A 13,624-nucleotide genomic window follows, 5' to 3' on the forward strand; every position below is an offset into this window, starting at 1 on the left:
CAGACTGTGGAAACTTAACACTGGACTTCAAGCAACTTGGGCTATGAGCTTCTCCACCCTTCCTCCAGACTCTAGGACCTTGGTTTCCAAATGAAATACAAAACTTGCTCTCATCTGAAAAGAGGACTTTGGACCACTGGGCAACAGTCCAGTTCTTCTTCTCCTTAGCCCAGGTAAGACGCCTCTGACGTTGTCTGTGGTTCAGGAGTGGCTTAACAAGAGGAATACGACAACTGTAGCCAAATTCCTTGACACGTCTGTGTGTGGTGGCTCTTGATGCCTTGACCCCTTGGATACAGCACTCTGTGAACAGCCAGCTTCTTTGGCAATGAATGTTTGTGGCTTACCCTCCTTGTGAAGGGTGTCAATGATTGTCTTCTGGACAATTGTCAGATCAGCAGTCTTCCCCATGATTGTGTAGCCTAGTGAACCAAACTGAGAGACCATTTTGAAGGCTCAGGAAACCTTTGCAGGTGTTTTGAGTTGATTAGCTGATTGGCATGTCACCATATTCTAATTTTTTGAGATAGTGAATTGGTGGGTTTTTGTTAAATGTGAGCCAAAATCATCACAATTAAAAGAACCAAAGACTTAAACTACTTCAGTCTGTGTGCATTGAATTGATTTAATACACGAGTTTCACAATTTGAGTTGAATTACTGAAATAAATGAACTTTTCCACGACATTCTAATTTATTGAGATGCACCTGTATATATATAATTCTTGTTGCACTCTAATCTGTCTTGGATAGTATTTTTCTGATGCAACTGAAACTTTTGTAATGAAGCACTTTACGTACTACAGACTCCTTAAGATGAATCGCTTATGTTGTATTATTCCTCTTTTGTAAGTCACTTTGGATAAAAGTGTCTGCTAATGAAAAATGTATAAGTAATGTTCTGAGTGGTTGCTAGAAGTTTGCTAGGGTGTTTTGGGTGGTTGCCAGGAGTTTGGTAGTGTGTTTTGGGTGGTTGCTAGACGTTTGCTAAGGTGTTTTGCTTGGTTGATAGATGTTTTTCTAGGGTGTTTTGGATGGTTGCCAGGAGTTTCTGGGGTGTTTTGGGGTGGTTGCTAGATGTTTGTTAGGGTGTTTTGGATGGTTGATAGATGTTTTCTAGGGTGTTTTGGGTGGTTGCTAGAAGTTTGCTTGGGTGTTTTGGGTGGTTGGTAGGAGTTATTATGGTGTTTTATGTGGTTTCTAGATGTTTGCTAGATTGTTTTGGGTGGTTGTTAGATGTAGTTCTAGTGCATTTTGGGTGGTTGCCAGGATTTTGATAGGGTATTTTGGGTAGTCGCAAGGGTTTACTAGGGTGTTTTGGGTGCTTGCTTGGAGTTTTCTAGGGTGTTTCGTGTGGTTGCTAAAAGTTTGCAAGGGTGTTCTGGGCAGTTGTTATATGTTTTCTAGGGTGTTTTGGGTGGTTGCTAGAAGTTTGCTATGGTCTTTTGGGTGGTTGCTAGACATTTTTCTAGGGTGTTTAGGGTGTTTGCTGGGAATTTGCCCAGTTGTTTTAGGTGGTTACTAGAAGTTTGCTTGGTTGTTTTGAGTGGTTGCTAGGAGTTTGCTATGGTGTTTCAGGTTGTTGCTAGGAGTTTGCTTGGTTGTTTTGAGTGGTTGCTAGGAGTTTGCTATGGTGTTTCAGGTTGTTACTAGGAGTTTGCTTGGTTGTTTTGAGTGGTTGCTAGGAGTTTGCTATGGTGTTTCAGGTTGTTGCTAGGAGTTTGCTATGGTGTTTCAGGTTGTTGCTAGGAGTTTGCTAGGGTGTTTCAGGTTGTTGCCAGGAGTTTGCTTGGTTGGTTGCTTGGTGGTTACTTACTGGTCCATGTCAAAAGAGCCCATCCCCAAGTCGTTATATTATTCTGTTGCCTAGACATGACACTTCTTCAATGCAAGTCTACATTATTAAATGTTGTGGGACAAGTAATGTGTAAAAGTTGAGTATGATAAGACTTTGAAGTTACTTTTATAATTTAATTGTTTTCAGCTACCAGTAAGTTTAACACAAACACATTTTAACTTAAATTTTAACACATTTTCCAGTGTTTAAATACATTCAGCAGATTTTCCCCCTAAATCAATGTAGATCATGCAAAAAGAAGTCCTTATATTCTGTCTGGACTTTGAGGTAATCAACAAAACAACTTTTGCAATTAAAGGAAATGAAATAAAGCCATAGTACCTTGCAGTTCTTCATCTGGCCACCATCCCAGCTCACAGGCTTTGCAGGTGAACTCATCCTGGACATATTCGTTGTCTTTACAAGCCGTACAAATCCAGCAGCAGCTCACCTCTCCTTTCCTGATCACCTGAGAGACACACAGGAAGGGTTTGGAACTATATGAGGGTCATAATGATGGAATTGTCATTTTGGGGGTGAGCAATCCCTTTAAATTTATAACATTACTTCTGTTCTTGTGTTATGATGAGGAGCAAAGGATGCGATTACAAATGAAGGCAAGTATTCATACTTTCTTAAATGGAGGTTTGTGATCATAAGTACATGTATACACACTTACTTTAATCTCTCCTTTAGAGCAGGGCTCACTGCAGACAGAATGTACCATCTCGCTACGGTTCATCTGGATCATATAATCATCAATACTAAGAATGCCTTCATGCCAAGAGCCCACATTTATATAGTCATAGACTCCAGGCTCGACATACTGCAGGTTCATAATGTCATACCTTCAAGAAAGATAGAGACAGAGGGCTAAAATTAATCTACAATATGAGATTCATACTGGAGTTCTTGTGATTTTATAACTACTTGTATTTTTCAAAAGTACTATATTTGGTGCATAGCTTGTTCTGCACCATTTGTGCAACAGACATTAATGATACACAAATTTTGTTTACTTTCCTTTGAATGTCAACACAAAAGACTTGACGATTCCAATTTCCCTGAAATACCTTTGAATAAGTTGTTACAAGTTGTGGACCTGCTCCACAGCAGTTTAAAAATGTATTTATAGCTATTTTTTTTATTCATTTAGTGCATAATATGTCGATTTTTATGTAGGCCAGCAAGTAAGACTGACCTGCCTGGTAAGTCCCCATTTTCATCGAACCAAACATCCTCTCCAGACACTCCAGTAAAGGAGGTCTTGAGGAGGAAGTCCAGGAGTTTGCTGCCGTCGATGGGGTCCATTGCCTCACACAGTCCAATGTGACCAGGGCACAGTTGCTGATGCATATCATGCAGGCCGTGAGCCATGGCATAGATGGCATTGATGACGAAACCCATCTTGCTGTCCTGGACATAGTTGTCCTCCAAGCTTTCATAACCTATAAGAATGGTCAAACCGAACAACATTTATTAGAGCACCTTTGCGACAACATGAAGTTGAATCTTTTGGCTCCCTTAGATCTTTTAAGTCAACATGAAATGGCATTTGCAACCCATTTTACTTCTGAAATGTGAAATACGAAAAACAAGAAAAATGTTTAGGGTGGGATTTGATTTTATTAATCAGGAATTTTGGATCATAAAAAAATGGGTGTTTCAAACTGAAATGAAGCCAGACCAGAATTTTAGTTTGCACTTGATTGTGAACATGGCTGTAACCAGCTATGAGGTCACCGAGGTCCAGACCTCGGTAAATTTTTCATATTCAAAAATACATTTGAAGCTATATACAACTGAACAACATGCAACAGCAATTTTTTAATTGCCTTTGGTCAGTTCATATCAGACATGTTCACGATACAGTACAGCGAATTGAATCTTTAGTTCAATATTTATTTCAAAAAGTTTAAATATCATTAATAGGCTGTAAATTACTGTCCAGAGGTCCAGACCAGCACATACTGTTACTTTTCTCAGTGCCGGTCAGGATGGAACAATCACAGTCATTTATTGGATGGATGAGTAGTTTAAGAGATGATTGTATAGATAGTGCTGCGGTGGGATTCCATCCACAGGTACGAATCATTGCAATTATCGTTTTAATTAAAAATGACTATTCAGTGTAAAAAAGTCTCCAATTAGTTAAAAAAACGTCCTGAGATTTGAATGCAGATCAATGGAGGATTCGGTTTCCTGAGGCGTCAAGCGCCCCCTGGAGGAAGAAAGATTTGTTTCTCAAAAGTAACAGTTTCAAAATTTCAGTTCGTTCCAGCAATTGTATGACTTTAGAAAACATGGAAGTCACTGAAGAAAAAAACCCTCATATCTTCTATAAGAAAACTCTATGTCTTCATGCCCAAGGGCACTAAGGAGTCATGACATTATCTGAAACGTTCAAAAACAGTAGCACACTACACTAGTACACCATCTGTAGTACAGACTACAGTAGGAAATATGTAAAATATGCGAACACTGGCCATGATGAAGGCTATACTATTTAATTATTTTCAGTATCTGATGTTTCCCAACATCATTGGTAAAAACATAATTGTAATTTTGGTACAATTATAGTACGAATGACAAAATCGTAAGAAATCACACAAGTTGCCTCAACAAAAACAGATGACTTTTACTCTTCAGAGGACTATTCCCCTCCTGAAACACCCATGTTTGAGGAGGCTTTTTGACTAGGACTTACAGGCTGAAGGTCAAGTTCACCCTTCAGAGCATCTCGTCGTATCCCAGTGGTAACAATTATTTTTTAATCACTGCCGTAACTATTATTACATTAATGTTAACCAGCTTTAAATATTAATGTTTTAGAAAGGTGGCATTAGCCTAAAATAGCAATTTGGCAATTGATTACAACACTATTTTCCCTGCCTCTGTGACCTAGGTGATGTCAGCCAAAAAGGAAAAATGTTTCAGAGCAAGTTATAACATTTCGATGAAATATTACAAAGAATAATGTGCACTGAGGAATCATGCACAATAAGACCAGGAACATGGATTAAGAATGTAAATAGGGTCCATTTTGATTTCATGTTCACTTTAAATATTCATTCAGCAGCATCAGCAAATTCTGAAAAATAATTACACATTTTGCAAGAATAGGTGCAAAAAATATTGAAATATTGCAACAACAACAACAAAAAATTTCTCTAAAACAAAATCCACTTTTTTTCAGCCATGATATTTCCAGACCCAATTTCGTAAGGATTTTTTGAGCACTTAAAAGGGAATGATAGGGTGCCCAAAGACACATTATTATTCCTAAACTACAGGCAACAGGATAGTACTTTCTATTTTTTTGCATTGGAAAGTGAATCAAAAGACAGCAGCATTAAAACAGAAGATGAAAGGCATGCTTGTTGCCATGACAAAGAAAACCATTTATATATCCCAGCTCAGCATTTAATTAGCAATGGACATGATGGTGACATTATTATTAATTTAACAAGAAAATTAATTATGCATCCGTGTGCTCATTCTTCCCCGTCTCCCTTAAGAGTAAATGTGGCTGACAATTGTTATAAAAAAATGATCGCTGTATTAGTTCCTATCAAATGCAAAGGACGTGCATAATGTCAAAGGACACCCTATCGGCTCATTATCCTGTGATCTGTATCAAGCCAGCAAGAAGCAGTTTCAGGCTCCGTAGCGCATAAATATGGACTGATTTCAAAGATTACGTTAAAGAAGCCATATTCAAAGAAAACTCTTTCTGAATAACATGGCTCTACACATAAACTCAGTTAAATTAAAGTGCATTGCAGCAAGCAACGAGCAGAAGGTAAAACAAAGGCATGCGTCATTGAAAATGTCTCTTGGTTAAACCCTATTTTCCACTTTGAGGTAAAACTAAGTACATTTAAACATTAAATCTGTTTTTTCTTAATGATTGAGGTAGATTGGGGCCCTCTGGGGCATACAAAGATATAGAAAAGATTTTTAAGTATTTCTAAACCCCCTGGCTATCTGTTAGATTATTTATTCTCTAAAACTACATATTTAATCTGGTATATACAATATTTGTAAACATGCAGAGAGAAATGATTAGGAAAGGAAGCTTCAGTAAAGATATGATACTGTGCTATGTAATCTGAATTAAAATTAAATTCATAATATCATTAATCAATCATCTCATCTTGTTTGAAGAACAAACTTTTAACACATAGTTCAGTAATTTATGGGAGTGACAACCACATTCACTTCTTTACAAACCACATTTTCTTAAAATCTATGTGTATACAGCACTGAAATGAATAACTAGCTGTTAATGCAATTGCAAGACCATAATAAGTCACTGGTCACTAATGTTACTTTGGTCAAAAAAGGCCAACACCAAATGGGTTAAAAAGTTGGCATTCATGATTTTTGTTGACAGCCATGAAACAACAAGATATTGTAATTTTATCACTATGGCAACCAAGTATGAAATTCATTATATACTGTACACACACACAGGACACTCATTTAAAGGGATAGTTCACCCAAAAATGAAAATTCTCTCATCATTTACTCACCCTCATGCCATCCCAGATGTGTATGACTTTCTTTCTTCTGCTGAACACAAATGAAGAATGTTTGAAAAATATTTCAGCTCTGTTGGTCCATACAATGCAAGTGAATGATGAACTTTGAAGGTCCAAAAAAAGACATAAAGGCAGCATAAAAGTAATCCATACGACTCCAGTGGTTAAATCCATGTCTTCTGAAGAGATATAATAGGTGTGGGTGAGAAACTATAAATTTCCATATTTGACCAGCCCCAACCAGTAGGTGGCTGAATGTGAAAGTGAAAGTGTAGATTTACAGTAAAAAAAAAAAAGGACTTAAATATTTATCTCTTTCTCACCCACAGCTGTCATATTGCTTGAGAAGATGTGAATTAAACCACTGGAGTCATATGGATTACTTTTTTGCTACCTTTATGTCCTTTTTGGACCTTCTGAGTTCTGATCACCATTCATTTGCATTGTATGGACCTACAGAGCTGAAATATTCTTTTAAAAATCTTCAGTTGTGTTCAGCAGAAGAAACAAGTCAAACACATTTGGGATAGAATGAGGGTGAGTAAATGATGAGAGAATTTTCATTTTTGGGTGAACTATCCCTTTAAGGAATTAATTTCTGTATTTAAATGTAGTGTGCGCAAAACCTATGACCTTTCGGTTTCAAAAACCTGTTGCCATCATAGTCACAGTATGACATCAATACATGTTTTGGTTTTCAGTCAATGTTTAGCAGATGCATGTTCTAAGTTAAGCAAAACCTATAGAAAAAAATAAAAGCTTGACCTCTTAATTTGCTTAGTTAAAGTTTCTTAATTCGGCTCTGATTCATTTTAGCACAAGCAATGTTTAAAATGTAAAAAAGTTCCCCACCGGAACATGCAGCAAAGCCAACTGGCATGAGAGGTTTAGTTAACGTTATTGGGATCTAAAGTTCAAACCAAAGTGCCCATACATTCTAGTTTCTTCAGTGGATGAAACATCCCAATAACTTCATATATTAGAGGTCCACCGATATACATTGTTGCTTTGTGACCTTCTTGACAATACAGTAAATCTAATAAACTACTTCAAATACTTTATACATAGACAGAATCACAGAACATTAATTTCCTGGAAATTTCCTGAAAAGTTTAAATTCATATCGTTGTACAATATCAGTCGACCTCTATCTATATTGCTGAAGTAAAGTTCCTCCAATTTAGCTCCTAGGAAAAATGACTAAAATGACTTACCATCTTGGAGTTCTAGACAAAGAAATAATAACAAAACAGCAGACTATGACTATTTCTCTGATTATTTGTATTAGATTTTCACTGTGCCTTTATGTTTAGGTTCTAAAGACTTTTAATCGTAAAAAAGTTCTTGCTCACAATAAATACATTAAAACAAAAATACATATATAAAAAAAGAACTCAGCAAAATAAGCAATGCCGAAAAGAGGGATACACAATCACAAAATCAGATCAGATAATAGAGTGAGCGGCATGCTTGCCTGTATTTACATTTGAACTTAAAGATAAAGATTCAGTAACATTAACATCATCTATCATGCTGAAAAATAAATATATTACATAAAGTGAAACGAGATGTGGCACTGCAAATGTAGAAAACAAAATAAGGTGTCATTTTGAAAACATGCTCTTTTTCCAACTTAGTGTTATCTCAAATTGCACTTCAACTGATGTTTGTGAAAGCTGATAAAATATCAGCCCAGAGAGATAGATGTGTGCCATAAAAAGATTCAATTTACCTAGATCACCTTTTCAGTCAGCAGAGAGAAAGTGTCAGATACAAAAACAGCAAAAACACAGAAAAATGCCTTTGAATGATTCTATACCTAAAAAGCCATAAGTATGTTTCTTTTCTTGTTTATTGAGAAGTAGCAGAGATACTTTCTAATATGAAAAACAGGCAATGTTTCAGGGATAGTTTCCCCCAAAAATTATGTACCATGTGACTTACTTTCCTTAATGGAACACAGAAGGTGACTTTAAGCAGTATGTTACTTTCAGTCACCATCCACTGTCAGTACATCTTTTTTCCAAACAATGAGAGTGAATGATGACCGACTTTTCATTTTTGGGTGAACTATCCATTTTAATTGTGATATTTTGATAATTTTGATTTTTTTATTTTTTTTAAGAAAACTTGTGAGTGCAATATTTTATCCAGTATATTAAGGCATTATATGATGGGGACATGAAAATGCATAGTACTAAATAGTAGGAATGACCCAAATAGAGCTTGTCCTTTTCTCCCTACCTGAACAGTTCTTCTTATAATTTGTGTTTTCTTGCGGGTGTCCTGGGAGACGACACTGAAAACGGTACTGCCAGAATTCCGCAAACCAGGGATTTCTAGTGTTGGTGTTAAGGCGTAACTTCAGATAGTATTCATCAAAAGACGTGACCTCCGCGCTCTGTAACTTCATCGTGACTCCGCCCACTGCTTCCTGCTCGTAACCCTCCACGACCTCATCTCGGTCTGCCCAGCCATCACTGAAAGAATGGGGTCACAGAGAATCTAGTTAGTCACCTAATTACCACCATCTTCCTTATCAATATCTCACCTGCAACACCTTAATATCATGGACCTTAAAAACATTCTCGAGTGCACTGACCAACTTTAGCACAGGCTAATGAACAAACTCAGCACACACTAATCCTTACTTTGTGTGAGACGTTTCATCATTACAGCATAAATGATGCGTTTGCATGGGAACAGCATCGGAATTTTGTAACTTACATGACTGATATCTCTCTGATATTATACAGTGTTTTTAGAAAGTATTCAGACCCCTTCAATTTTTTCACATTTTGTTGTTGCAGCCTTATGCTAAAATGCTTTAAATTATGTTTTATTTTTTCACATCAATATACACTCCATACCCCATAATGACAAAGCAAAAAACCAGATTTTTGATAACTTTGCAAATTTATTAAACAGAAAAAACTGAAATATCACACTGACATAAGTATTCAGACCCTTAACTCAGTACTTAGTTGAAGCACCTTTGGCAGCGATTACAGCCTCAAGTCTTTTTGGATATGATGCGACAAGCTTTGCACACATGGATTTGGGGATTTTCTACCATTCTTCTCTGCAGATCCTCTCACGCTCTGTCAGGTTGGATGGGGACCGTCGGTGGACAGCCATTTTCAGGTCTCTCCAGAGATGTTCGATTGGGCTCAAGTTCGGGCTCTGGCTGAGTTGTCCCTGAGCCACTCTTGCGTTGTCTTGGCTGTGTGCTTAGGGTCGTTGTCCTGTTGGAAGGTGAACCTTCGGCCAAATCTGAGGTCCTGAGTGCTCTGGACCAGGTTTTCATTAAGGATATCTCTGTATTTTGCTGCATTCAGCTTTCCTTCAACCCTGACCAGTCCCCCAGTCCCTGCCACTGAAAAACACCCCCACAGCATGATGCTACCACCACCATGCTTCACCGTTGGGATGATATTGCACAGGTGATGAGCGGTGCCTGGTTTCCTCCAGACATGATGCTTGAAATTGAGGCCAAACAGTTCAATCTTCGTTTCATCAGACCAGAGAATCTTGTTTCTCACAGTCTGAGAGTCCTTTAGGTGCTTTTTTGCAAATTCCAAGTGGGCTTTCATGTGTCTTGCACTGAGGAGAGGCTTCTGTCTGGCCACTCTGCTATAAAGCCCAGATCGGTGGAGTGTTGCAGTGATGGTTGTCCTTCTGCAAGTTTCTCCCATCTCCACACATGATCTCTGGAGCTCAACCAGAGTGACCATCGGTTTCTTGGTCACCTCTCTTACCAAGGCCCTTCTCCCCCGATTGCTCAGTTTGGCCAGGCAGCCAGTTCTGGGAAGAGTCCTGGTTGTTCCAAACTTCTTCCATTTAAGAATTATGGAGGCCAGTGTGCTCTTTGGAATGTTCAATGCAGCCGAAATGTTTTTGTAGCCTTACCCAGATCTGTGCCTCTACACAATCCCGTCTCTGAGCTCTGCAGGCAGTTCCTTTGACCTCATGGCTTGGTCTTTGCTCTTATAATTTTATTAAAGCACTTACTGTACATTAATTCTTCTGTTAAAACTTGTGTATTATTTGAGCACTAAAGTTGTTTAAATTGTTTTAATGATTGTTTTAGGGTTTTAGAGTCAACAAAGTTGTAAAATATGATATAACTTTACACAGAAAAGGTTATTAAGCGATTTTATCACAGTAAAATCAATTTAACAAGCATATTGTTTACATCTTGTGGCTATACTTTTGAAACAGTGAGTATTTTAACATTTATGAATTGGCTCCATTCACTTCCATTGTAAGTGCCTCACTGTAACCTCGATAATTGGGACAAGTCGAAATTATGTTTTTGTGGTAATCAATATAATGCCACAATTATTGTCGATTGAGCTTAACTTGTATTGAACCCAGAACATTCCTTTAAGGTAACATCTGCACACTCTCACTTTTAATTTTTGGTGCAATGTGATTATATAATGTGGTCTGAAAGCCAGTAGGAGAGGAATCTCACAAATGAGATTTCTTTAATATCTCAATTGTTTACTTAGACAGCAATAAGATTTAATCATGACAAATGGAGACTTGTGTTTAAGTGCTTTGCATGCTTCTCAAATGTTGAGAAATGTTGCTATCTGCATACATTTTTATAGCTGTATAGTTATAAGTTTAATAATGTGGGATTTGAATGTGACTACATTGTATTGCATAATCCTCTTAATCACATAAACATTTACCATTAATAGAGATTGTTATTGTTTATTGTGAAATTTTATTGCACTGCCTTTATAGTGTTAAAGTGGCTATTTCAGACCTAGCAAAATACAATAAAAATCTATATGAAGTAGATTATAAAGCAGACAATAGTTTGCATTAGGCCGACTCTGGTCCCGGGCTGTTTTTTAGTCACAGTCCAAACCTGTTTGGTTTGATTGTGTTTTGTTGAGCTCATTAAGAAGGTTACTTTTTGTGGTTATGGCACCATCAGTACCATCTGCCACTCAGCATCTTCTCGGCAACATGCCAAAACCGGCCTATTCTTAGTTGACTCTTCATATTTCACATGAGCAGCTGACATTCATTGTGTTTTTTTCATTATGATTAAAACATTGGATTTAAAAAAACAAATATCAAAATCGCTCATTGTTTTCAAGTTTGGCATTGTTATTCAAGTTAAACATGGACCTATTAATAAAGGAGAACAGCATCTAAAAAGCCTCTGAAAATAGTTAGAATAGTATGACAACATTATAATGTCATGTAAAAAAAGAAGGAAAAAAAATAAAAAGAATAAAATAGAGAAAAAAGCTGTAACATAAGAATATTTTCAATTTGTTTACTATTGTTAAAAAAAAAATATTTCTCAAAATAAATGTACTTTAATGTACTTAAACTTTATTTCCATAATTTTCCCAATTTAATCTCATAATGCCATGACTTTTATTCTTGAAATTTGTACTTTATTCTCAAAACATTCCAACTTTATTCCCTTATTGTTATGACTTAAAACTTGAAATCTTAGATGTTTTTTATATTAATGTGGCGCTAAAATGCCTTAATAAAATAGGCTTCTGTGCACAACCAGCACAAATATTTGCTGTAATTGTTCATTGTAAGATTTTGAATAAAAACAATGGATTCTTATGTGCCTATTCTGACTGGGGACAAAAATGTGTCAGCTAACAGTCTGAATTTATTTTTAACGAGATCTGATATTTTTTTGGCCACAAGTCCCAAACTGTTACTGTCACATAATACAGCACATTGGTTTTGCCAATCAGTATCCAAAGGATAAGGAATCTGAAACCAGAATTAAAGAATCTACAGAACACCTCATCATCGTAAATCTATCATGTTCAAACTGAACAATTTTAATTTGTTCTGCACACACAATTGTTAACCAGTTAATCAGCCTGGTTTAACAAGTATGGCTTTCAGTATGTTACTAAAGTGTAGAACTTTGAATTAGCCTCCTTTGAAACATTTCTCTCCTTGACCCAGAATAGAGCAGCCTTGGCCAATTGATGTTCTTTTTTTCAGTCCATAGAGAGTGTACTGGCGTCAATACAGAGGTATAACATACCCAACAAGAGAGGGTTTTGATGAGAAAAATTACCAAGGAGACAGTCATCCAACGTTATTTTAATAGCTCATTAATTAGAAACTTGCAGCATCAGTGAACTGAAACCATAACCAGTTCCAAGTAGAATACAGCTGATTGGTCTTATGAAACTATCAAGGACTATGCTTTAAAAAGATAGTTAATCTAAAAATTGACTGAGAATGAGCAATAATATCTAAACTGATATAGTTACCTGCCAATGAGAAGGAATTCTCCAGCTACACCGAGGCGTCTCATGGCCATGAGGAGACCGCGGACAGTCATTCCCTCGCAGAAGCAGACCACAACACGAGCTTTGGGTAGACGTTCTCTGAGTTTCCGGAGCAGCCGGTCAAAGTGTTTCTCCCCAGCGTTGCTGTAGATCTTGTCAGAGTGGGCGATACACAGACCCTCCTGAGATGCTAGTTCCTTAAAGGCCTCCATCCCACTTTCTCCATAGTTCCCTGTGGGATGACATCAAACACAAATGAGCATCTGCATCAGAGCGTGTCTCATTACCTCAATCTAACTGACCTGACTATACATGTCTTCAAAGGTCTTCAGTTTGTACATTTTAAATCAATTTACAGTCACATTGTGATGCTATTCCTTAATTATTGTGCACAAGAAACCAGACCTGTTGAGATTTTACACTAATTTCTATGGGCTAAATAGGCAGGGTTGTGCAAAATTCAGAATTTAAGAATTCATCAGCTCAGATTTGAATTGACACCTTATATGTGTAATATATAGGGTAAAATATAATTGTCACCTAAGAACCTAGTGTGTATATCTAAAGGTACATTTACTTACTTTGTTCCTCTGGGAACAAAAATTGACCTTTTGGGGTACTACCCCAGTGAAGACATTTGACCTTAAACAGTACAGTTTTTTTTTCCTGAGAGCGTACACACCTTAAAGTCAGACAGACAGATGCATTACTCAGTGGTTGCTATTGTGTTCTGGCTGGTTGCTAGGCATTGCTCTGGTGTTTTAGTTAGTTGTTAAACAGAATAATGACAGAAAAACAATGAATGTACTTAATTGCAATTTAAAGAAATTCAGCACAGCCACATAACAACAAAAAATGGGCAAGAACAGAGAACTTCTCAGGGTTTTTTTTTTAAGTTTCCATGTTGTAATCTGTTTCATTGTTTGGCCCCATTTTAAAGACTTTGGG

General features: G+C 37.0%; 1 protein-coding gene across 2 annotated transcripts in view; it reads right to left on the reverse strand.

Moving 5' to 3' along the window:
- The window catches only part of grm1b (glutamate receptor, metabotropic 1b), a 38,507-nt gene that overhangs the window by 21,776 nt on the left and 3,107 nt on the right, over positions 1-13,624 (reverse strand). For both annotated transcript variants that reach the window (XM_051647026.1, XM_051647027.1), the window contains exons 3-7: positions 12,659-12,908; positions 8,625-8,860; positions 3,038-3,284; positions 2,516-2,684; positions 2,179-2,305 (exon numbers count right to left, since the gene is read on the reverse strand). In XM_051647026.1, the coding sequence (XP_051502986.1) occupies positions 2,179-2,305; positions 2,516-2,684; positions 3,038-3,284; positions 8,625-8,860; positions 12,659-12,908 (1,029 nt within the window). The remainder of the gene's footprint in view (positions 1-2,178; positions 2,306-2,515; positions 2,685-3,037; positions 3,285-8,624; positions 8,861-12,658; positions 12,909-13,624) is intronic.

Source organism: Myxocyprinus asiaticus, chromosome 20 (assembly GCF_019703515.2).
Source record: "Myxocyprinus asiaticus isolate MX2 ecotype Aquarium Trade chromosome 20, UBuf_Myxa_2, whole genome shotgun sequence".
In the NCBI taxonomy this organism is placed as follows: domain Eukaryota; kingdom Metazoa; phylum Chordata; class Actinopteri; order Cypriniformes; family Catostomidae; genus Myxocyprinus; species Myxocyprinus asiaticus.